General features: G+C 37.6%; 1 protein-coding gene across 1 annotated transcript in view; it reads right to left on the bottom strand.

Moving 5' to 3' along the window:
- The window catches only part of LOC127431506 (solute carrier family 12 member 7-like), a 119,326-nt gene that overhangs the window by 40,654 nt on the left and 51,896 nt on the right, over positions 1-26,776 (bottom strand). Inside the window, 3 exon segments of the mRNA XM_051681946.1 lie at positions 1,854-2,000; positions 6,326-6,457; positions 7,160-7,254. Coding sequence (XP_051537906.1) covers positions 1,854-2,000; positions 6,326-6,457; positions 7,160-7,254 — 374 coding nt within the window.

The following is a 26,776-nucleotide window of genomic DNA, read 5'->3' as shown; positions in this document are numbered from 1 at the left end:
AGAAACGTTTGATACTTTTAAAGATCATCTACATCTGGCGTTATGTAATTCGGCCACTGTGTTTGAGTGTCCTTGAGCTAACCGTCCACAGTAAATCCCTGCGTCTCGCGGTCTGTACTCTGAAAAGCTACTGGACTAAAGCCAATTACAGCTCCTTTACCTGCAACAGGCTTAACGTTTGAAATAAAGCTTTGAATGAAGGTGATTGAGTGATCTTTCCAAGCCAAATACAGTTTTTATTTCCTCTTCCATTTTAATCATTGTACATTTAAATGCTGTTTTTGATTGTTGATTCTATTTAATTTATACTTAATAAAAGAGCTATAGCTCATGTTTTAGACATACACACACTTTTCACTGTTTAAAAACAGATTAAAATCATTTTTTTCTTAAAATAGCATAACAACTTTGCTATCCTCAAAAAATATTTAAAGATGCATGCAATCAGATTGAATTATGTAATCATTAACAAAATTAAATCACTACTTTATTTTAGGTTTTATTATTATTATTATTATTATTTTACATTTTTAAAGATTACTCTTTTTGATGGAAATTTATTATAATGTTTAAATGTTTTTTTTTTTTTGTGTGTGTACCTTTAAATTTTATATTCATTAATTAATATAAATACATAAAATATATAAAAATTATGTTTATAAATTATACAATTTTATTTTGAACAATTGTACACTGAAAACTGTTGTTGACATTTTGCCCTTAAAGTTAACATGAAAATTTGACTTACTAATGTCCATAGTCTTATTGTTCTTAATATATATAATACAATATATACAAATATATATATAAAAGTTTTTTAAAGAAAAGTAAAACTGTTTTGCTCTTATAGTTAACATGAAATTTGACTGTTACTAATTTTAATGGTCTTATTGTGTCTTAATATATTTAATATATAAACATAAAAATAAAAAAAAAAGTCTTTTTAAGAAACGAAATCACATTTGACTGCTACTTTGTTGATAAATATGTACATGTTCCAATGCATCTGTGCATATTATTCCATGTGTCTTCATATTTTATTTATTTATTTTTAATAACTTGAACTTGCTCTGCCTCTGAAATGACTTTCCTTTTCTCTATTATTTCATGATCCAATCAATTCTTATTTAATAAAATCAAGTCTGGCTATAGATTTTTCCAGTTTCACTCAGAATACACATTATGGAAGTAAAATGGGTTGGGAATGTCATTTCTTTATGACTTTAAAGTGAAGTTAACATATGCCTATGCTGTGAGGTCTGACCAAACTCTAAGAGTCATTTATGTCTATTAAACATTATATAATGTGGCAGCTCTGAGATGTTTCCTGTGAGAGTGAAAGAGCAGAACTCTTCCATTTGGACGGATCACAATCACAGGAAACGTCTAATGACTCTTGTAAGTACAGGTTGAGGTGAATTAGACGGCTGATCTCATTGTCTGATGTGGTTTATAAATAAGACTTCTGAGCGCAAGAGATTACACACGTGTGACTTTGGTCGAAAGAGGAAGAGACTAAACTTAACATGCAGGATCAATGGACTGAAGAGATGTGCTCACACACATTTACTTGGCTATATAAAAAGCTAATTCAAATTAGACTAATCCAAACCATAAATTATTTTTGGTTTGTTTGTATTTTTATAATAATAATAAAAAAATATTTGCTTTATTTATGAGTCGTAATGTCCCAGAATGTCCCCAAAGGAAGGTTTTCTTAGATTTAGCTCATCTGCGTGGACAAATTTGTCTCCTCTTTTAATATAAATTCATTTAATATAAATTATTCATCCAATGCCAGTGTTTAAAGCATAAAATGTTTTGTCAGGCATAATGAAAGAGGTCACACTTACACACGAACAGCACATGGACACAATGATAAAGGCCTCTAAGATTCCTGAGGTCCCCACGATCCATGTCATTCGCAGGAAGAGAATCACTCCCAGGATATTTTGCAGGCAGGGCAGGTACACGCCGATAAACGTCCCCATCTGCGGACTCTGGAAAAAGGGACATTGGAAAATGGACAACATTTTAAGAAACTAGAAAAAAAAAAATGTGCGTTTGCGATTATTTGGCTCAGTGCAATTTTTTGCCTGCACCACCAAAATATCACATTTTGTCCATATTTTGAAGGTGACTCTGATGCCATATTCAACTAATTTGCTCATTGTTTTGTTTGCCATGGACACAAATGGAGTTTACAGAATGTTGTTGCTCAAACAATGAGAAAAGCATCGTAAAAATATCATAAAAACTATAACGGACTCATCCGAACAATGGCAAGACAGGGACCTTTTCGTCATCTGAAGAGCCACATCTGTCACTTAGTCTTAAAAATAGTGTATTTCTGCACTCTTGAAAATTAAGGTTATGCCATTACTGTTTTTATGTAAATAAATAAAAGGTAGATTTCTAGTTTCAACATTATTTGTACTTGAGACCTTTGTTTTTTTGGACAGGAAAAACTAGCTTGATACCACATGAACCACATTTGGTTTTCGACCATTGAAAATGGGTAAAATGTAAGCATTTATGCATGGTGGAGTCATGTTGAGAGCCCCATATCTCTGGGATTTAACCATATATGGCCTTAAAAATTAAGATGCTAAAAGAAAAGTTCGTTCTGAACCAGAATCCAAAAGGATATTAAAATATCTTTAATACTTCTGGAGTTATCCAATTACAACTTTGGGAAAAACAACACAAAAAAGTGCTTTTTCACATTTTTGGACTCATACCATTGGCATATAATGCTATAATGGGCACTGAGGTCAATTGATTTTAGTAATAAATCTACCGATCTCTGTGCAAAAATAAAATTATGAAGCTGCCACCTTTCTAAGGTTATTTGTTTTACCCGTAGTTTTGCTCCAAAATCATAGGCGAAAATTGTCATTTAGACCCCCCTCTACAAAATAATGGATTTCTCAGAAAATATAGATCCATGACATTTAATATTTTGACTTTGATCATCAATTATGTATTCTCCAGTAAAAAACTTTGAGTTAACACAGAATGACTCTTTATGTAAAACAATACATTTTCATTGGCAACTTTTATCCTTACTAAAGACATAATCCACAAACTTTGCCATCATATACATCATACAAAATAAGTACAAACAAAGCACAGAATGTTTTTAAAGCTTTTCCAAAACAGAAAACTCAGAAATGCATACCGCTGCAAGCTGAAGAGCTCAAGAAACGATTCTCGTTGGAGCAAAAGATATTAGGATGAACTTCAGTAATTAAGTCCTCAATCAAGTAAAAACCCCAAGAGGTCCCAAGATGATTCTATCCAATAGGGAACACTTCAACTTACATAGCGGCCAGAATTTCGCTCCTTCACAAGACGACTATCGGCGTTTCACACGATTTGAGCATCTGAATATAAGCCTGTCCCAACGTCCCAGGTCTCGGGACTAATGACAGAGCATTACTTTCAACCCTTGGCCTGTTTCACAGCTGACCAATCACAGATCGCCGCTGAATGATGAGGAGACGGGCTGGGGACTGTGGTTTTAGTGGTATTGCTTGGCAATGGTTTTTCAACTGTCAGCAATAACCACGAAAACTGCAACTTAAAAAGCTGATGCCCTCTGGTCTTGAAATGGAAAACAAAAGGGAAAATAAAAAAGGAATTGTTTTAAGGCTTGTATTTGTCCATGTGCTAATAAGTCATTGCCTAATTTCCGTAGATCAAACAGACGGCATATTTAATTTGACACAAATTAGTATATTTAATATTCCGTAAATTTCTTGGTACTGGAAGTATTTTTCCCCATTCAATTTTTCCGTAGGGATTTAATTAAATGTTTCATAAAAAATTGTAAGCCATGAATCAAACCATGAATCACAACATTACAAACTTTTATTTGAAACATAAAAGTATTTGAAAATCAGACAAAAAGAAAAAGGTACAAGACTGCGTACTTACTGTCTTTAATGAGGTAATGAACTACAATCTCATGAAGCATTGTGAATGACTTAACTGAATTATAAATGATGGAAAAATACAAAACTATATATTACAATTAGTTGATTATAAGTATAGAATAAATATATTTGCAATATATTCAGATACAGTGGCATGCAAAAGTTTGGGCACCCCTGATCAAAATTTCTGTTGCTGTGAATATCTAAGCGAGCAAATGATAGCCTGATTTCCAAAAGGCTTAAAGTTAAAGATGACACATTTCTTTAATATTTTAAGCAATTCTACTTTTTTATATTCATCTTTTACCGTTTCAAAATAACAAAAAAGGAAAAGGGCCCAGAGCAAAAGTTTGGCACCCTGCATGGTCAGTACTTAGTAACACCCCCTTTGGCAAGTATCACAGCTTGTAAAAGCTTTTTGTAGCCAGCTAAGTGTCTTTCAATTCTTGTTTGGGGGATTTTCGCCCATTCTTCCTTGCAAAAGTCTTCTAGTTCTGTGAGATTCTTGGGCTGTCTTGCATGCACTGCTCTTTTGAGGTCTATCCACAGATTTTCGATGATGTTTAGATCGGGGTACTGTGAGGGCCATGGCAAAACCTTCAGCTTGCACCTCTTGAGGTCGTCCATTGTGGATTTTGAGGTGTGTTTAGGATCATTATCCTGTTGTAGAAGCAATCCTCTTTTCATCTTCAGCTTTTTTACAGATGGTGTGATGTTTGCTTCCAGAATTTGCTGGTATTTGATTTAATCCATTCTTTCCTCTACCAGTGAAATGTTCCCCTGTGCCACTGGCATCATTACAAGCCCAAAGCATGATCGATCCACCCCCGTGCTTAACAGTTGGAGAGGTGTTCTTTTCATAAAATTCTGCACCCTTTTTTCTCCAAACATACCTTTGCTCATTGCTGCCAAAAAGTTAGATTTTAACTTCATCAGTCCGCAGGACTTGTTTCCAAAATGCATCAGGCTTGTTTAGATGTTCATTTGCAAACTTCTGATGCTGAAATTTGTGGTGAGGATGCATGAAAGGTTTCTTCTCATGACTCTTCCATGAAGGTCATATCTGTGCAGGTGTCGCTGCACAGTAGAACAGTGCACCACTACTCCAGAGTCTGCTAAATCTTCCTGAAGGTCTCTTGCAGTCAAACAGGGGTTTTAATTTGCCTTTCTAGCAATCCTACGAGGAGATCTCTCTGAAAGTTTTCTCTGTCTTCCAGACCTCAACTTGAACTCCACTGTTCCTGTTTACTGCCATTTCTTAATTACATTACGAACTGAGAAAACGGCTTCCTGAAACGCTTTGCTATCTTCTTATAGCCTTCTCCTGCTTTATGGGCATCAATTATTTTATTTTGCTTTGAGAAGCCCATGGCTGCTGATTTTTGGGACATGATTTGAGGAGTCAGAGTATGTAAGCTTTGAAATTTGCATCACCTGGCCTTTCCAAACGATGACTGTGAACAAGCTATAGCCCTAACAAGCTAATTAAGGTCTGAGACCTTGGTAAAAGTTATCCGAGAGCTCAAATCTCTTGGGGTGCCCAAACTTTTGCATGGTGCTCCTTTCCTTTTTTTCACTCTAAAATAATACACTAATATTGCTTAAAATGTTGTAAAGAATGTTTCATCTTTAACATTATGCCTTTTGGAGATCAGTTCATCTTCTACTCACTTAACTATTCACAGTAACAGAGATTTTGACCAGGGGTGCCCAAACTTTGCATGCCAATGTATATACAAATACACAAGTAGTTTGACTTGACTGCGTCATTCATAGTGCATCATAGAAGTGGGCAGTCGCTGCAGAGCTCTTTTACTGCACCTTGTTTGGCCCCATTCTCAAATTGGTGGCTTTAAAGTACTGGGTCTATTTTCCCATTCCGTGTTCTCTGTAGTTTTTTCAAGACTTTTCAATAGAAGTTTCATTAACAGCGCAACATATTAAACTGTCTACCCCCACATAGCCTCGTTTCATTTTACTCAAATTAAAAATGGCATCTGCAGTGACTAAGGTCTATTGCCCTCCCTGACTGGTGAAATGGAACAACTGTCTGTAATAGAACTTTCCAAACAATCTGACCTGTATTCATTTCCTGTCATATTTTCCACAGACAGTCAACAAAGACGGTAAGAATGTCAAGAATGTGTGTCTGAATTGTTTTTGATTAAAGTGCACACATTGTGTACAAAGTTCAAACATCTAAAGACATGCATATATCTTTAAATCAACTTTATGTTTAAAGATAAAATGAATTTTGTTCAGGATTATTCCAGAGCACTATGAGTTCTCACTAATAACAATGGGTTTGGAACAACATGAAGGTGAATGAATGACTGTTATAATGTGAGGGTGAACTATTTCTTTAACTAGATGGTTTTCTGTGTTACCTTAACGGTTTTTTTCTTGGCACCCTCGTCTTCATCAGCCTCCTCATGCTCTCTGACGCCCTGCGTGAGGTTTGTGTAGTTTGCCAACTTGTTGAGGAGTGAAGACACCATGGGGTTGCTGTCCATCTCTTCCTGAAAGGTTAAAGGTCATCTGCTTCATAAAAACTGAAGTATTCCAAACCATTAATTCTTTTCAAAACCTCAAAAAGTAAAACCAACATGCAAAATCAAAGAACATAATAACAGCTTCGCCCATCCAAAATCTTAAAATTATATAAAAATAAACGTCATGACCCAGAAAATACTTTATTTGTGGTCATAAACATGAAACAAAATAAGAATGTGGGAAACAGAGCAGAGAAAAGCCGTGCTGTCAAACGTTAGCTACAAAATCCATAAAAAAGTCTATTCAGTGATATTGTGAATAAACCATTCGGTCACATTTCACCCAAAATCAAAAGGAAAATAAATCATGTATATATATACTGTATATATAAATAAATAACCATTGTAAACATCATTGTAATATTTATTGTACTGCCTTTAAACAATGGGAATCTAACTAAAATCACCACTGAAAATAATGCAGTTTTTTTTTATTGCTACATTACGGTAACGAGAATGTGTGTGTGTGTATGCGTCTGTAATTGTCATATAATGGCTTAATGGCCCTAAATATTTTTTGGGGGGTGAAATATGACATGGACTTGTATTCGTTAGCTTCACCAGAAACATTAAGGAATCGTAAAATTCAAATATCTGCAAACATTTGACTTTTTTATTTTTATTTATGCAATTAAAAAGGACATTACAGCAGAAATTAAAAGATAGTACCTCAAAAAGTGCCATGTTTTTCCCATCGTAGAGGTTTCCTTTAATATCATCTGTGTTATTGATGAACGGACTGTGTTCCCTTGGGTTTCCATCACCTATGCAAGGCAGATAGATAGACAGAGAGAGAGAAAGGGATTTCATAGAGGACATTAGTGACATCAAGGTGACTCCAGGAAATGTACCACAAAAATGATGTTTGCCTACAGAGGCCAATAGAGTTGATTATGGTATGTTATGTATGATGATGTGTTATCTTCTGGGTAATTAATGAAAAGGCGTGCAGAAAGGTGGAAAATGAATCCCAGTTCAAATGAACCTGCACTAAAACTGTCATTAGTTGCTGTAGGCTTGTTTTAATGATTGTCCTATAATTAGAACATACATGGTGATCGATGTGTTCTCCGGGGCACTATGGTTCATTGGTCAAACTCTAGAGATGTTCAGAACAACTGTGGCATATGGTTTCCTGTCATGAACAGTTTTAGTCCTCTTTAAAAGAGTTATAAAACCTAAATCGTTAAGCTTAAAGCTTGCATTACGTTGAGGTGGACACAGCTCATCCATTGAACCCATTGGGTTTGTGGTTATACAGTGTTTCCCATTAATTACCTAGACTGTGGTGGCCCGCCACAGTTTCATAATGAACCGAAAATATTTTTACACTTCACATAATAACATAAAAGATCTCTAACATTGTGTTTTGCACCGTTGCTTCGGCAAAGTATCCCCCGCTGTACGCGTGCATGCTCGCACACACACACAAACAAACACACACACACACACTCACACACACACACGCATACACAAACAAACACACACACACACACACACACACACACACACACACACACACACACACACACACACACACACACACACACAGGAACCACCTGGCTGCATCCGAGATGTTACGGCTAACGACGTTAGCTGTCAGTCTCCTCGCTTATGTCGACTGACATATCCGGCTGCTTGTCGTGAAAAACAATGTATAACGTATGTAATGTTATATCTAGCTAGCTAACATTAGCTAATTATCTAACGTTAACATTATAACCAGCGGCTCTGACAACGTAACTATTTTCAGCATCTGAGGAGCAAGTTGGCTCATCATGTAACCAGGGCTCGACATTAACGCTTGTCCAGGACAAGTGGATTTTTAAAGAGGTAAGCGAAAAATAATTTTACTTGCCCGACCGGACAAGCAGACAAGCAGATGAAAAATCAACCGGCTATATTTGTGGTAGGCTAGGCCTGTGTCACCTATTAGAAAGTTAATATTCTTATTCTGCTGTTGAAAGTAATTTTATAATTCCCTAATGATCTATTAACAGCTGCCCCGTTTGATTGACAGGCGGTGTATGTGTGTGCTGAACATGCACTTGTGCTCCAAAAATGCTCACGCTAATGTAAACACAGAGAATGATGTCTAAAGTGAACGTAAACAGCGGAGAATAAAGCGGATTCGTATTAAAATGTCGCACTTGTAAATATAAATGTAAGCTAATAGTGTGTCATTATAATAATCAAACAAGAAAACATGAAAACACTCACTGCTAATTTTAGAAAAATATACAACATAAACTTTGACTTGTTACTTGAGCATCTAACTTAAATGTCCTTTTTTTCCTCTCCGGACAAGTGAATGACCAATTTACTTGTGCGGAGGACAAGCACATGACAATGCTTAATGTCGAGCCCTGATGTAACATTAGACTATTTGTAATGTTAACTAATCAAGTTGAAGTAACGCTACTGTTTTAAGCTTAATGTTTGTACCCTTGATTTTCAGATCATGAGCATTTTTAAATATTTCAAGAAGAGAGAGCGAAATCCACCACCAGATGAGGATGAAACAGCTACAGAGGTAGCTAGCTAGGATAGCTAGCATAGTTAGATGGCAAGTCAACAGCCAAACAGATTATTCATTGGCTTTTGTAAAAAAATAAACTGGAGTAGGAATAGTGGAATTTTAACATTCCTTGTTTCTTTGTAGCAGAAGAGACAGCAGGGGATGCAGGAGAGACAGCCTCAGCTGACTCTCATAGCGGGACAGACATTCAGAGCGGGACAGCAGGGCAGGGACTTCCCATAGGGGCAGAAGGGAAGACAGCCTCCACTGAGGGAGGGACAGCAGGTGATTTTGACAGCAGAGAAAGGGGCAGTAGGTCAGAGTAATTTCAGTTCAGTTTTTGAACTGTCATCACCATTCATATCTATACAACCAATGTGTTTATGATTACATTACTACCAGAGCATAACGTTCTTCATAGATCTAGCCTCTTCATTTTGCTCTCAAAGTGCACCAGACTGATGCATTTAACTTTAAAATATACAACACTTTCTTATGGGGGACCATGCCCCGGACCATGCCCCCTAGAGGGTCCGAAGTCCACCCACCAGTCTCACAAAATCCTGTGGGAAACACTGTTATATCAAGATTTTAAATTGCAGTCTGGATTTATTTTCAGATATTTCTTCAGCCCGTCATTATGACGTAGAGTATAATTCAGATTTAGTGATGTGCAGTCGTGGTCCAAATTTCTTAGATTAGACAAACTTTTCTTGTGTCAGCAGTTCTACAAGATAGAGAATGAAACATCTTTGAACGGTGTTAACTGAGTTCAATAATAAACTGTGTGTGTACGTTAAATGGAAAATAAAAAAAAGCTTTTGGAAACCTGCCGGCAACTATGAAAGTGACCGTTCACCAGGTTGGACATCCACCAAAGTCATTGCACGATTATACAATAAAACCGCGTTTATCGAGTTACTGTCTCCTTTTGACGTCAAAACGTAAACATTTCTACTCTGGCCTCTATGAATTTGCCAACTAAGAAAATTTTAAAAATGCCTATGCATCCATTTAAAAAACTATTGGCCGATTAATCGGTTATCGGCCTTTTCCACCACCTTATGGAAAATAAGTATTGGCAAAATCCACTATCGGTCGACCTCTAATGCATATTCCTTGGGAATCGGGAGCATGACCCGGGTGTTGCTTGTGCCACGCTCTACCAGACGCTAAAATAAAAAATAAAAAAACCATTCTGGAATTGAACTTTGACATGCAAAGAGTCTTTTAATTGCTTTTTGCACAGTATTGCGCAAAGCAAATGTTTTGAACCACTAGTGCTAGTGATGGATACTGTTGATTTAGCAGAATGACCTACAACTTTTCCAGCCTCTGAAGAATGAGTAATTTTGGATATGTATAAGTTACTACAGGTCAGCCTAACACTGACTAGCTTTTTGTAGCTAAAGTTTGCTTATGTCATGAGCATTGGCTTCAGAAGTTGTAACAATTGAGAGCCCTACTGTAAAATCCAGTTCAATACAGCTTTAGATGGATAAATGTTTTCCAAGGTCTACACGGTCATTTATGGTCATTATTGTCCAGATTGGTTGAGTGGCTGAACAGCTGGAATACCAGGCGGTGGGTCGACCACCTTAGCTAAGCTGGTGGGGACCAGGCTGAGCTGATTAACTATGGACCAAGACATAGCTTGAACTTGTTGGCCAGTCTGACCACCTTTGGCTGGTACGACCTGGTTTTTTCAGGATATTCCTTTAACTTTTGGTTGAAACACTATGGTGAACAATTAGAAGGGTTTAAGCACCCTGCAACCCATATCATGAGCACAATGTAGACTCAAACCAAGAGTCAACATACAAAGCTCTGAGAAAACAGAGAAATTGAAGGGAAGTCGACTGCTATTGGATTTTGCCGATACCAATAACTAAGATGGTGGAAAAAGACCATAACCGATTAATCGGCTGATAGATTTTGGAATCAATTTATGAATGTTTAAAAAACAAAATATTTTTTTCCCATATTATGATGGGGATGGGTACAGACACAAAGGCTACAAGAGTACAAAATGAATAAAAATTTGTTTAACCAAAATCACAATAATAACCAGAAAAAAATTAAGATTTGGTGCATAACCTGGGAATTTTAACTATAAACAAGCCTAAAACACACCAGGGACTCTTATTTTGAAATTATGGAGACTTGGCTCTGTTACAATGCTCTATATTTAAGTATTTTCAGGCTTTTTATAACCTATATATTCACTAGATTAAGGGTTATGTGTATATACATACATACTGTATATATCTATATATGAGGATAAAAATATGGATGAATATTGTCAATGATAAAATATTTACAAACTGCAAATCCCACGAGTAGTCAGTGATTGTTTTATGTCACCTCTAAAGGCTGCAGAACCAAACCGTTGTAACTGTAGAATTTTCTAGCATCGGCCACAGAGCAACACAGAGGAATAAAGAAAAAATAAACTAAATCGCAACTACTGGCATAGATTATTGCCGATAATAGATAGTTCCAAAAAGCAACTATCGGCGCCGATTAATCGGTACAAATATACCACAAGAATAGACACAAATTACTCATGGAACACATGTGAAATCTTAAAAAAACACGATCCCTCAAAAAACAAGGAAGATTCAAACATTTCAAGAGCAAAATCAATGGTTTTCAAAATCTGAAAGACAAGCAAACACTCCATTGCACATTGACTCTAGCCCTAACAACTCTTGTTCATGTGTACGTTTGGCAAGTTCATTTAGAGGGTTTTCTATTATACAACTAGAGCTGCAACTAATGATTATTTTGATAATCGACTAATCTAAGGATTATTAGAACGATTATTCGACTATTCGGGCGATTATTGCAATGATTAATCATTAGCACTAACAATAAAAAGAACAAAATCATATTTTAAAAATACCTCTAAATGACATTCACTGAATTAAAGGGAGAAAAGAAAATACTTTAAGTTGCATTCAGCAATAAATCCTATTGTTATCAAGTGTTTTTGTCTTGTTTTCCATTTAAAATAGTCTATAAATCCTTAAAACAAAATACATTTACTTGAGAAGCAACATATAAATATCTAAACATCTTATATGCTGCTTCTCAGGTGAATGCATCTTTTTTTAAAGTATTCATAGATATTTTAAAATATTTGCATTTTTTATATTATATTCAACATTCTCAGATAACAATTTTTTCTTCTGCAGTATAGCTGCCAAAGTAAATGTACGTTGTTCTAAAGGACTTTTAGATATTTATATTGGAAAACAAGCCAAAACAAAAACAAATCAAAAACATATTTTGTTGCAGTGTATAATGGGGCGAAGACTACCCCCCTCACCTTTTTGTTCACCGAGACACGCATCTGAACGTTAGTTGAGGTCATTGAGAAAGAAAAGCCATTAGACACTGTTTCAGACACAGGTAGTACAGCGAGCAAAACACACACTTTGGTTCCGGCTGTAGAGCCCCTGCAGCAGGGCGTTTGGGTGATGTTTCATACTCGCTCAGCAAAGCAACAGGACTCTCCCGTTCCTGCTATGGTTTCCAATCAATTCTCCCCACTCAGTGATGCACCCACTGAGAATCATGCTGAAAGAGCCTTAATAATAGGTGATTCTATTGTAAGGAACCTGGAAATAGAGACTCCAGCCACCATTGTTAAATGCATTTCCCGGGCTCGAGCATCTGACATCAGATCAAATTTACAAGTGCTGGCTAACGCTAAACGTAATTTTCTAAATTGTTATTCATGTCGGTACTAACGATGTCCAGCTTCGCCAGTCAGAGATCACTAAAGATAATGTTAAAGAGGTGTGTGAACTTGCAAAAACGATGTCAGACACTGTAATATGCTCTGGCCCCCTCCCTGCTCGTCGTGGTGATGAGGTTTACAGTAGATTAGTGTCATTGAATGGCTGGATGTCTGAGTGGTGTCCGGAAAATAGCATAGGATTCATAGACAATTGGAGGAGTTTTTGGGGTAGACGTGACCTGCTAAAGAGAGACGGACTCCGCTCTCCTCTCTAGTAATTTGGCTCATAGTCTTAATAGCGGTAGTATTTTGACTAACTGGGGCCCAGGTCAGGAAGCAGACAAACTGGTTAATCCGAACATCTGCTAGCTGCCTTGAGATGTCACACAGGTCACATAAACTACAACACATAGAGACTGTATCACCTAGATATCATATAGAGACTGTGTCTGTTCCCCGAACTACCAAACACAAAACTCTCACCAAATCATTTAGAATTTTTTTAATTAAGGTCAAACTTGAAGTTAAACATCATATAAAGGAATGGCAACTAAACATTAGATCTATTTCTACCAAAGCACTAATTGTAAATGAAATTATTACAGATCATAGTTTGGATGTGCTCTGTTTGACTGAATCCTGGCTTAAACCGGATGAATATCTTAGTTTAAATGAATCTACTCCCCCAGGTTATTGTTATAAACATGAGCCTCATCTGAAGCGTCGAGGAGGAGATGTTGCTACAATTTACAGTGAAGTTTTTGGTGTTACTCAGAGGACAGGATATAAGTTCAAGTCTTTTTAACTAATAATGCTTAATGTGACACCATCAGATATAAATAAAAAAATCTTTGTCATCTTTTGCCCTTGCTACAGTATATAGATCACCCGTGCCTTATTCTGATTTCCTTGTTGATTTTGCAACTTTTCTATCAGATCTAGTAGTTACTGTAGATAAAGCTTTAATTGTTGGTGACTTCAACATTCACATAGATAATGAAAATGACACATTGGGATTAGCATTTATTGATATTCTCAACTCTCTTGGAGTCAGACAAAATGTGACAGGACCAACTCATCGCCATAATCTTACGCTTGATTTAATTCTGTCATATGGAGTTGATGTTGATACTATAGAAATTGTAACACAGTGCGATGATATCTCAGATCATTACCTCATCTCTTATTTGATGCGATCAGCTAATGTCACTCTATCTACGCTAGCATGCTATCATTCAGGTAAAACTATTCTTTCGACCACTAAAGATAGCTTCACTAATAATCTTCCAGAATTGTCTCACATACTCAGTAAGCCAAAAAGTCTAGAAGAACTTGACGTAATAAAATAAAATATAGATACAGTCTTCTCTAGCACTCTTGATAGTGTCGCCCCCCCTTCAATTAAATAAAATGAAAGAAAAAAGCCCAGCACCATGGTACAATGATCACACGCATGCTCTCAAGAGAGCAGCTCGGAAAATGAAGCACAAGTGGAAGAATACAAAATTAGAGGTATTTCGCGGTGCATGGAAGGATAGTGTCTGTAGCTACAGACAGGTACTAAAAGCTGCCAGGTCAGCATATTTTAGCAAACTCATAGAAAATAACCATAACAATCCTAGGTGTTAATTCAGTGCTGTGGCTAAATTGGTTAGGAATAAAGCCTCAACTGAACCAGATATTCCGTCGCAGCACAATAGTAATGACTTCATGAATTTCTTTACTGATATAATTGAAATAATCAGAAATAAAATTGGAATTATGCAATCATCTGTCACAGTACCTCAGAAAACAGTGTCTTGTAATTTTCCTCACGAGCAACTTCAATCCTTCAGTGTCATAGGTCATGAAGAGGTAACAAAACTTATCAAAAGCCACAACATGCATGTTAGATCCAATACCAACTAAGCTCTTAAAAGAGGTATACCCTGTAATCTCAGAACCTCTTCTTGATATTATTAACTCCTCGCTATCCTTGGGACATGTCCCAAGAAACTTTAAAATGGCAGTTATCAAACCACTTATTAAGAAGCCACAGCTTGATCCTGGAGAATTGGCTATCTACAGACCGATTTCAAATCTACCATTTATGTCGAAAATGCTAGAAAGGTAGTGTCCTCCCAACTATGTTCATTTCTACAGAGAAATAGTATATATGAACAATTTCAGTCAGGATTTAGGCCCCATCACAGTACAGAGACTACACATATCAGAGTTACAAATGACTTGCTCTTATCAACTGATCACAGCTGCACTTCTCTGCTAGCGCTTTTAGATCTTAGTGCTGCATTCGACGCGATAGATCATGATATTCTCTTGAATAGGCTGGAGAATTATGTTGGTATTAGTGGACTTGCGTAAGGATGGTTTAGGTCCTATTTAGCAGACCGCTACGACTTTGTCTGTGTAAACGAGGAATTGTCAAATCAAACAGAAGTATGCAGGGATCAGTTTTAGGGCCTCTACTTTTCTCCTTACACATGCTTCCCCTGGGAGATATTATCAGGAATCATGGAATAAGTTTCCACTGTTATGCCGACGATAAACAACTTTATATTTCTTCAAAACCCAACGAAAATTCATAATTCTCCAAATTAGCAGAGTGTATCAATGAAATCAAAGATTATATGGCCAGAAATTTCCTTCTACTTAATTCTAAAAAAACAGAGGTACTAATTATTGGACCAAAAACCTCTAAAAATAAGATGCTAAAATATAATTTGACTCGCGATGGATGTACTGTTATGTCGTCTTCTACAGCGGAGAATTTAGGTGTTATATGTGATAGCAATCTGTCCTTTGAAAATCAAATTACCAATGTTTGTAGAACAGCATTCTTCTGCCTCAGAAATATTGCTAAGTTACGACACATGCTCTCTGTTGCTGATGCTAAAAAACAAATTCATTCGTTTATGACCTCAAGACTAGATTATTGTAATGCATTACTGGGAGGATGTCCTGCAAGTTCAATAAATAAACTTCAATTGGTTCAAAATGCAGCTGCCAGAGTGCCGACTACAACCAAGAAATATGATCATATTAGCCCCATTTTATCATCGTTACATTGGCTACCTGTTAGATTTCTTATTAATTTTAAAATTCTGTTAACTACATACAAAGCTTTGAATAGTCTAACTCCACAGTGACCTTCTGTCACGTTCATTACGATCACAAAATTCTGCTACATGTCGCTGAGTGATGACGACAGACTACAGCCGGTGCTGGCCAGACATCACATCAGTTTTTTGACTTCAGAGGATGAACTGATGCCAACTCCAACTGTAGGACTTTGAATACTTCATATGCCACTGCCTGAACCTTGGACTTAGAATGGACCCCACCGAACCTCACCGAAATGACCTGCCGGATGAACTGTGATGCACCTCACTGATCTCTGCCTGCATCACCTTTGTCTATTGATGGATTACACTCTTGAAATGGAATACATAGACTATCAATTAATTGCCAATAAAAGCCTTCATCAGCCAACTGACAAAGGACAATGCATCTATGTGAACTTCTGCAGTTAATCCAGGATGAACTTCAAAGACATTAGTCATTAATCTTACAGTTCATACTAAATCTTTGTTTAAACACAGACCTTAACACTTACTTAGTTTAATTATCTTAAACCATGACTTGCACTGCACATAAATAACTAATATTGGTATTATATTCATGCTGGTTAACCAGAGGGGAACTGGCCCCCCCCAGTGAGTCTGGTTTCTCCCAAGGTTATTTTTCTCCATTAACCAACATCTTATGGAGTTTTGTGTTCCTTACCACAGTCGCCTTCAGCTTGCTCACAGGGTTCCTAAATACAATTATTATTGAATTATTTAATTTTCATACACAATCATATTTAAATCAAACTACACAATGATCACCTCTAAGACTTTATAGATATTACAGTTTATTTTATTTTATTTTTTTGTTAATGCACGATTTCCTGTAAAGCTGCTTTGAAACGATGTGTGTTGTGAAAAGCGCTATTCAAATAAAAATGACTTGACTTCAATCCATTTTTAACTCACAAAAAAAACTCTCTCTTATTAATAAAGCTGCATATTGCCAATTTTCTTCACGATAAGAACTGCACAGTGACACATATACTGTATTATGATACAATAAGTTGCGAGCCATCACGTTGTAATCTAGCTGCAGCAAGCGTACACGCTCGAGGGACGAGCGTCCCCGCGGCAGAGTGTGCATCAGCCGGTTGCAGTTTCAGTCTCTCCCCCTTAGATCGGGACACTTCGTGCAACTCATAGAAGAGGCGCTGACTGCACAGAGAAATGCCAGTTTCAGAGTTTAGTTATTTACAAGACCTGCTTCCTTATTATATGAACTTTAATAAAGCGGCAGCTCCACTTATTCCACAACGAGAGTGCTTCTGTATTTTTTGATATTTTTGTATAATTCCCTCATACTTTGCGATCTACATCACCTGAAGCTGTGGAAGTTTAGAGTACTTCTGGACTGTGAGCTGTGTAATTCTTCCTCTCCTCAGTCAGGCGCGAGCTGCAGTGCTGTTTTCGCGCGCCATCATTAGAGTTTCGTATGATCTCATGTTACGTAAAATGACATCAAACGATTATTCGACAATGAAAATTTTTGTCTACAATTTTTTTTATTGTCAATGTTGTTGATAACGTTGACTAATCGTTTCAGCCCTATATACAACACCCCTTTTTTTAAGCTTTGGAACCCCATTTGGTCTGGAGTTATATGAAAAATGGTGTGTAACTCCTCAGGACTCAAATTGATCACTAGTGTACATCTGAAGCTGCTGCTGTATAATATCAATAGTCAGTTAAACCATTTATTAAGCATATTGTTTAAAGAGGAGAATAATATGAAAGTGACAACATGAAAGTTTAAATTCTAATTTAATTGCACTGATTTAATATTTGATATGAATGAACAGTAATGAGCTCCATATTACCAATTCACCTTCCGATGTGAATTTCAGAGTTGAATGTGAGTTGCTTGATACAGTATGGCTAATTCTCACGAGACTTGATCCACTTTCATTTAGGCGGGACAGGATAATGACCTAGATTTGAGCTGTATGCTTATATCACTGATGACGTCATAGTTTTTCATTCAACTGTTCAAATGTGATACAATGCACTGCCTTCATCCAGCGATGGAAACATGCAAGAATGAATGAGCGAACAAAGTGAAAAGCAGAAAAGGAGCGATGTGAATGCACAGCTGAACATTTGACTCCAGGCAGCTGTTTTCTTTTTATATCTGTAGATTCTGTGCTCTGTATGCATGTTGGCTTCAAAGTCTTTGATTGACCAGCCAAATGTGGATTATAAAATAGTCTCACTCTGCTGTCCCTAAATCTTAGATTGAGACAAACCCACTTGTCACAGGACAGATCATAGTCTAATTCGGTTATAACCCAGTCTTGGCAAAATGTGTAGTTATTGTGTTTGCCTTTACAGGGCAGTCTACAGCAATGGCAGTTTTACATTGGTCAACATTGTAGGAAAGTTTTATAGCTCCATTACGTTCAGCCTTGACTAGACGACTATGATGGTACAGAACCAGCCAAAATTACCAATGAGATCAGAGTTCATACAATCAGCACCATCACACTGCATGTCCTTGGCGTAAGACGATATTTTCCAGGCATAACAGCGGCAAACTCTTAAATCTGAGTGTTTACAAACAATCTAATTGTACACATTGAAGTCAAAGATCAAATAAAGCTAAAATTCTTTGCCAAGAATTTAGGCTCCTAAACTATTGAGCCAAAACTGGATGAAGGTGATGAGATGGATTATCATATGCATTAAGCTCAATTTTACCGATTTCACCTGGTAAAATAATACATGGGCGATAATATTCCTTTGGACTTACATTGAAGGAGGGACCCGAGCCATATCTCAATAATTTTCTTAATCAGTATTTCGGTCTTTTGTCCCAGGAAAATTCCAGAAAACGTTTTCCTATTTACAATTACATAATATGAGTTTTTAATACCGAGACGTTTTCAGAGAATGACTTGAATTAAGTTTTTCTTACCCCACTGGAAAATATATATATTTTTTTTCTTGTTTTAAGCATGCACACTCAAAAGATTTTTTGCTTTATAATAATCTTGATTTTTTAAAGATTACTCAATTCAGGAGTCGCGTGATGCCATGCGAGGGTCGGACGTGTGAACGGCGAGTTCTGCGCACTTCACTAGTTTTTAATTCTTTTTGTGTCATAAACTGGTGAGATTCGATACACTCTGTTTCATGACTGTTCTATGAAGACAATATGTCAAAGAATTCAAAATCCTCAGGCTCTGGAGACATTAAAAGACACTTGTGTGCTCAAGCTGATACCTCTGACAGTGCCGCAGACCAGGGACTCAATTTGGATGGTGCGGCGGGAGAAATTCAACGTCAACTGTCCAGCGTGTCTGTGATGCTGACGAAGGTCACTGTGGACTTGGAGGATCTTGCTGTAATACGTCGATCGATAACGGCGATGGAGGTGAAATTCTCTGAGTTGGTTACAAGAATCGGGGACGTCGAGAAACGGATCAATTATCTATATTTTTTCTTTTTGTGATGGTTCCGCCTAGCGGCTGGAGTTTGTTTTGTGGAATAACACTCCTTCGGGACAGTTGTGGATGAATCTGCTCATTCTTTGTACTTGTGCCTCCTACTGGATGGAGTTTGTTTTGTGGAATATTTTTTGGCAGGACATTGGAAGGATTAGGTCATCTGCTGCACTTATTAAACAGCAGGATCACTGAACATTCGTTTGACTGCCTGAGGAAACTGAACGGCTTTTGTGTGTGTGTGTGTGTGTGTGTGTGTGTGTGTGTGTGTGTTGGTTGGTTCTGCTAGAGGCTGGAGCTTGTTTTGGGGAGGAACACACCTTCGGCACAGTATGCGGATGAATCTACACATTCTTTGTATTTATTCTGCCTATTAGCTGGAGTTTATTTTATAGATTTTCGTCTGTTATGTAATTCTGTCTCACAAAATGTGTATAGAAGCACCGGATTTGAACAATCCAGTGGCAAAGTTGTCAGGGGGGCTCTTGTAGGTGTACATGGACTTTTTGAGTTTAGAGGGATGGACGCCAGTTGGCACTGTCGTGCACGGGGTTAATGTGCACGTTTTTCTTTTTCTGTTCGTTTGGTTCGGGGGGTAGTTCAGGGTTTGATTGTTGCACTAATGTTGGAATGTGGTCTTTATATTCTTGTTTTTGACACAATCTATTTTTTCTAATATGTCAAAATGTCAAATGTTAATATGAGTGGATTGTCTCTCTCCATGTGGAATATGAATGGGTTGGGGCACTCTATAAAACGAAGGAAAGTTATTTCTCTTCTTAAACGTAAGAATATGACATAGTGTTTCTTCAAGAAACGCATCTTCCCAGGAAGCTGAAAAATTTGGGAAGATATGGGGTGGACATGTTTTCTTTAGTGCTGGCTCAAGTAAGAGCAGGGTAGTCATTACATTGATAAGTAAACATCTACAATTCAAAAGTCTCAAACAGATTAAAGATAAATTAGGAAGAGTAATTATTGTTTAGCAGAAATTCAGGGGCAAAGGTTGATTTTGGCTAATATTTACGCACCTAACGCTGATGATCAGGGCTTTTTTATAGATCTTGAAGGTATGTCGCAAGCCGCTGGCACCCCTCATGATATAATATTGGGAGGAGATTTTAATCTTTTGATGGACTCAGTCATAGAAGGTTATACGGAATCATTAAAGAATGGAAAGCTTCCGCCAACCATGACACAAGCCCGGATCAGTCTGACACTTAAAAAAGGACAAAGATCCAAGCGAGTATAAGAGTTACCGTCCAATTTCCCTGATCCAGCTAGACGTTAAAATATTGTCAAAGATTCTGGCTAACCGATTGAGTAAAGTTATGACATCTCTTATACATATAGATCAGGTGGGGTTTATTCCGGGCCGCAGCTCTTCTGATAACATTAGGCGTTTCATCAATATCATGTGGTCAGTGGCGAATGATCAGACTCCGGTCGCTGCCATCTCACTTGACGCCGGAAAGGCGTTTGATATGGTAGAATGGGATTATCTTTTTAAGATTTTGGATATATACGGGTTCGGGAATACTTTTATTGGATGGATTAAGTTACTTTATATACACCCAGTATCAGATTCCCAGATATCAGTTCTATAAGTATTTACAGCTGCGCCACCTGCTCTGTACTGTTTTTGGGAGTTGTTTACACCCCCCTAAAGCGGCAGATACTCTGGGAGTGGTGATTACTGCTTTTAGAAAAGGTCATGAGGCATCAGTGAATTACTCCCTGTTAATTCAGAGTCTGGGGGACAGAACTTCAACTTCTCTTTAGAGATTATGGGAGAAAGATCTAAACTTGGTATTGGAGGAGGGAGTGTGGGCTAGGATTCTAAATAACATCAAGTCTGCATCTAGAGATGCAAGGGTTCGCCTTATGCAATTCAAGATTTTACATAGAGTCTATTGGACCCCCTCTAGATTGTATAGGCTTGGTCTTAAAGACACACCCACCTGCTGGCGATGTTAATCAGAAGATGGAGACACAACTCATGTCTTTTGGAGATGTGTTAAGATCCAAGAATTTTGGTTGAAGATTCAGAGTTTTATGTGTGAGGTATTGGGCTCACAATTTTTTTCCCCCCAGAATCTGTATTTTAGGTGATGGGGCGGTCATTAATATGGAGAATAAGCACATAAAAAAAAAAACTGGGTCCTAACTAGCATTATGATTGCCAGACAGATAATTTTAAGGGGTTGGAAGTCAGCTGGAGCGCCCCCATTTCAGGAGTGGTGTTCAGGCAGGGTGGCATCCAGAAGACTGGGGAATTTAGATTTGTTTGTGGAGAAATGGGGCAAATATCTGACTTTTTTGGAGGGCTTTCGGGGAGGGACAGTGGAGAGAGAGGTGTAGTGGATGTATGTGATTATTATATTTTTGTTGTTGTTGTTGTTGTTGTTTTGTTGTTGTTTTGGTTTTTTGTGAGGGTTAAATATTGATTCTATTTGTATATGTTGTGCTTTTCATTGTTTAATAGATGTTAAAAATGTTAATCACAAAAAAGTTTACTCAATTCAGTTTGACAGAAATCTGTCATACAATTGAAATGTGTAAATCTTAAAAATAGAAATACTAACAAAACTAATAAATATTTTTGAGTGTGTAAGCTTAAAACAATATATATATATATATATATATGGAATAATGTACAGATTCTGCTCTTATGGAAAGAAATTGGTACTTTGAAAATGTTTCAGTATTAACAAGTCTTAATATTATCTATGTCATGGATTGAGAGGCTCAGGACCCAAACACAGAGTGAAAAATAAAGGTTTATTAAATACAAAAATAAAACACAAAAATCCAACATAAAACAAAAAGAAACAAACAAATAAACAAACTAGGCTAGGGCAGGGGGAAACGGGACTGACAGGACAGAAAAAGGAACCAGGTGGGGGAAACAGGACCGGCAGGGAAGACTGAACACACAAGCAAGACCGACTGGAAACACTAGCACACAAGACTGGAAACAAGATGAACTGGCACTGGACAGCAAACACAAGGAGACTAAAAGAGGGAGAGAAATAAAACAGTTTAACAGGGGACAGGTGAGGCAAATGAACTAATAATAAGCATACAAGGAGCGGGGTATGACGTAAGACAGAGAGACATGTGGCGATACAGAAACAAAACAAAGCCACGTGCTCTCACAAGACAAAACACCCCAATGGCATAAGCGCACATCACCTAGACAATAAGGCAATATACGTCCATGCCAACCGACAAACAAGACGAGAGAATGTGTAGCAACGCCAAGCAAAGCGATGTCACACATTCTCACACTAAACGAAACCTGAGAGTACATCGCAAGTTAAACGCCATGCGATGCACACAACTGGCGACAAAGACACCTGTGCAAGAGTTCGGCCACACACACACACACACACACACCCGACACCTTAGACCGAAGCGATCGAATCCCAGCACAACATGAAGATATCTCGTGACCCGGGCACGCAACGCAACACGAGCGTGCACCCGTGTTCGGGAGAGACAGACAAACTACTTAAGCGCGATGCACCCACGTCAATAACAGACAGACATGGAGCATGAGTGTCCGGATCCCGACACATACCGAAACTGAACCAGACAGGAAGTCAGGATTCAGACACATGAAACAAGATGGACCAAAGAGCGCAGGGCAGGGAATACAACCAAAACTCTGCGCTCACACAAAGACAGACAATGAAACACAAGACAGACAATGGGAGGATGATGCCACGGTCCTGTCACTCTGTCAGTCTGGGTTTTGGTGTGACTGGTGACAATGTAATTGTAAATATTTTTTTTTTTTTTTTGTTTTAAAGAAGTTCAGATACTTTTCCTGAAAAATAAATTAAAAATAGAAATATAATTAAATGTAGTGAAGTTTATGCTTAAAAAAACAACTGGGGTAAGAATAAATACGTTTATTTCAAGAGATATTCTTTGAGAATAAGTCTTATAGTCTTACACAACTTTCATTGTTAAGTAAATTCATCTTGTGTCGAAGAATGTTTCAATATTTTTACTGGAAAACAAGACTCATCAATACCTATAAAGAGTATTTTTTTTAAATAAAAGAATAAATAACAGCTCCATCACCCCATCTTTGTAGACCTTAATATACCTGAGTAACTCCACCACAAGCAAATCACAGATGCAAACTGGCTAAGGGTACGTTTACACGACAACGATGTACTAAAAACGGAAACATTTTTCCTTTACGTTTTTGAAAATTTCGCGTACAGACGACAACGTTGTCAAAGCAATCCCCGTTCACACGGATCCGCGAGAACGACTAAAAACGCTGTATTACGCATGACAGGCCAGTAGTTGCGATGTCACTTTGTAAAGAAACACTATGCGCCTGCGCACATAAGCATTCTTCCACAGAGCGGTGAATACGAACAATGAAGATGGCGATCGCTGGTCATAGTAGTGATGCAGTAAATCTACACTTTGCTGGAGAAGCGTCAATAAACTCAAAATCTTGAGCAGCACAAACACAGTCCTGTAGTCCGCCATTGTAGTTATGAATGTCTCGTGCGTTGTTTTGAAGCATGCCTATAGACTGAACACGTAATACACGTGTGCATGACGTCATCGTTTTCACAAATTCGCGTTTTTACGATAACGGCATCGTTTTCAAAAACGTGCACTTTGAAACACATTTTCAAAAGTTTGCGTTTTCAGGCCCCAAAACAGCATTGTCGTGTAAACGACAGTTCAGCCAAAACGCATAAAAGGTTTTCCGTTTTTAATTGAAAACTTTGTCGTGTAAACGGCCCCTAATATACAGGTGCTCAATATGCAAAACACACCTTTTCTTTGCTGATTCACACATTAACACAACTGAATAATGCATATAAATTATGTATACTCAATAAGTATAGATTCAAAAACATAAATTAAAGGCTTACAAAAGGGATGTCGCCCGTGGGTTGAGCTTTACAGTTCATAACAATGACTATGAACCTCTTGTTCGACTACGAAACAGTTTGAAACAAAGAAATCTTAAGACGCTCAAAGGACTGTTCCATGAAAGGTTGAAATTAAAGCGTCAGGTAGGGCATTAACAGGTACCCTGATTCACGGTCTCTATGGTAATAAATGGCCGCAGACTCTATTTATATCAGCTAAGCTCTCCTTCGCTCTGATCTTTAAGCTGCCTACAGTATCTATGTTTTACCATGGATGACTTTGCAAGAGACCGAGGCAGAAAGAGTCACATCAATCCCTTTATCCAACACGGATCTCAAGCAATTAGAAGGCCCAAAGTCCAACAAAGTAAATAAGCCCACGTACAAACCTCAAATGCTAGATGGTCAAGGCTTTTAAAAGTCATATCAGAAAAAGAGTTCTGCTGATATTCCAGTTGACAATATTAAAACATCAAATTATCTTGTTACAGCTACCTGTAAAGTTTCAGAAAGGATGTTTTAAGTCTTCTGAAGTAAGAATGAAGACTAGACCAACACAAGGAGTCCTAGATATATACTGACTGACAACACAAAAAACACTGAAATACCCCATTCAACTACTGTAGTACAAACAAAGAATAGATTAACACAACAGTCCAGCCTTCAAAAGTCAGTGTAGTCTGTTTAGAGAAGGCGTTCTGGTTGACAATATCAAAACACCAAAATATTTGAATTTAGCTACCAATAAAGCTCCATAAAATCACTTTCACTTTTGTCTATTAAAGGAACTAAATTAAAGACTAGCTCAATGCAACTGCTCAGTCATAGCCATCAAAATGTCACAAAGTCAGTTTAGAAAAGATGCTCTGGTTATAATCTTGTTGACAACATCAAAACGTCAAAATATCGTGTTCTAGCTACCTACAAAGTTGCAGAAAAGCACTTCCACACTGTCTATAGAAGTAAAAACAAAGACTAGATCAACGCAACTGGTCTCAGCTTTCAAAAATGTGCCTTAAATCAGTTTAGAAAAGGCGTTCTGGTTATAATCTAGTTGACAATTTCACGTCATTTGAAATAAGAACGAAGACTAGCCCAAAGCAACTGGTCAGTCACAGACATTAAAATGTTATAAGGTCAGTTTAGAAATGATGTTCTGGTTATATTCTGGAAGACAACTTTAAAATGCCAAAATATCTCATTCCAGCTACCTGTGAAGTTCCAGAGAGGCAATTTCACATCGGCAGAAGAACGAAGACTAGCCCAAAGCAACTGGTCAGTCACAGCCATCAAAATGTCAATGTCAGTTTAGAAATGATGTTCTGGTTATATTCTGGAAGAAACTTTAAAATGCCAAAATATCTCGTTCCGACACTAAAATGCCAAAATATCTTGTTCCAGATATCTGTGGTGGTCCAGAAAAGCACTTGCAGGTCGTCAACTGCAATAAGAATGAAAACTATCTTGATCATAGACTTGAAAAATTTTATTTAAAGTTAGCTTATAAAAGATGTTCAGGTTATATTTTGGTTGACAGCATTAAAACAGCAAAATATCTTGTTCCGACATTAAAGCGCCAAAATATCTCGTTCCAGCTACATGTAAAGTTCCAGAGGCAATTTCACGTTGATTGAAGTGAGAAGGAAGACTAGTCCAAAGCAACAGTTCAGTCACAGCAATCAAATTGTCAGAGTCAGTTTAGAAATGATATTCTGGTTATATTCTGGTTGATAACATTAAAACGACAAAATATCTCGTTGGGACACTAAAACGATAAAATATCTCATTCCAGCTTCATGTAAAGTTCCAGAGAGGCAATATCACATCGACTGAAGCAAGGACGAAGACTAGCCCAAAGCAACTGGTCTGTCACAGCCATCAAAATCAATTTAGAAATTATGTTCTGTTTATATTCTGGTTGACATCTTTAAAACACCAAAATATCTCGTTCCAGCTACCTGTGAAGTCCCAGAGATTGAAGCAAGATTGAAGACTAGCCCAATGCAACTGGTCAGTCACAGCCATCAAATGATGTTCTGGTTATATTCTTGTTGAAAACATTAAATTGGCCAAATATTATCAGCTACCTACTAAGGTAGTTTTACATCTATTGAAGTACTGCAAAAATAAAAAAGTGTTATATCGAGCAGCATTAGCTACAACGTCCCTCGGTCGCAGCCATCACAAGTCAAAGAGCGCAAATCCAGGGTGCCCTGTTCCACGCCGGCCACTTACCCTGTGGACAGGAACTCGCCCCCTGCTCCATACTGATGGAGAGAGAGGGTGAGATGGGGTCTGCCAAGGATCCCTGGAGAGACGCGCTCAATGGGGGTCTCCCCTGGTGCCTTGAGGTACGGACGACGCTAAACTAGCCCCGCGTTCAGCCACTGTAACAGTGCCAATGAAATCACTGAGAGACATCAGTCCCTGAACGCTTGATCCCTGAACTAAACCACTCATCCAGACATGGGGGAGGAGCAGAGAGAGACAGAGAGAGAGAGGGGAAAGTGAGGGATAAAGAGATAGAGAGGTAGGAAAGTGTTTT

The sequence above is a fragment of the Myxocyprinus asiaticus genome, chromosome 41 (assembly GCF_019703515.2).
Source record: "Myxocyprinus asiaticus isolate MX2 ecotype Aquarium Trade chromosome 41, UBuf_Myxa_2, whole genome shotgun sequence".
In the NCBI taxonomy this organism is placed as follows: Eukaryota; Metazoa; Chordata; class Actinopteri; order Cypriniformes; family Catostomidae; genus Myxocyprinus; species Myxocyprinus asiaticus.
Note: the sequence above shows the minus strand (reverse complement) of the source record. Positions and strands in the feature narration are given on the sequence as shown.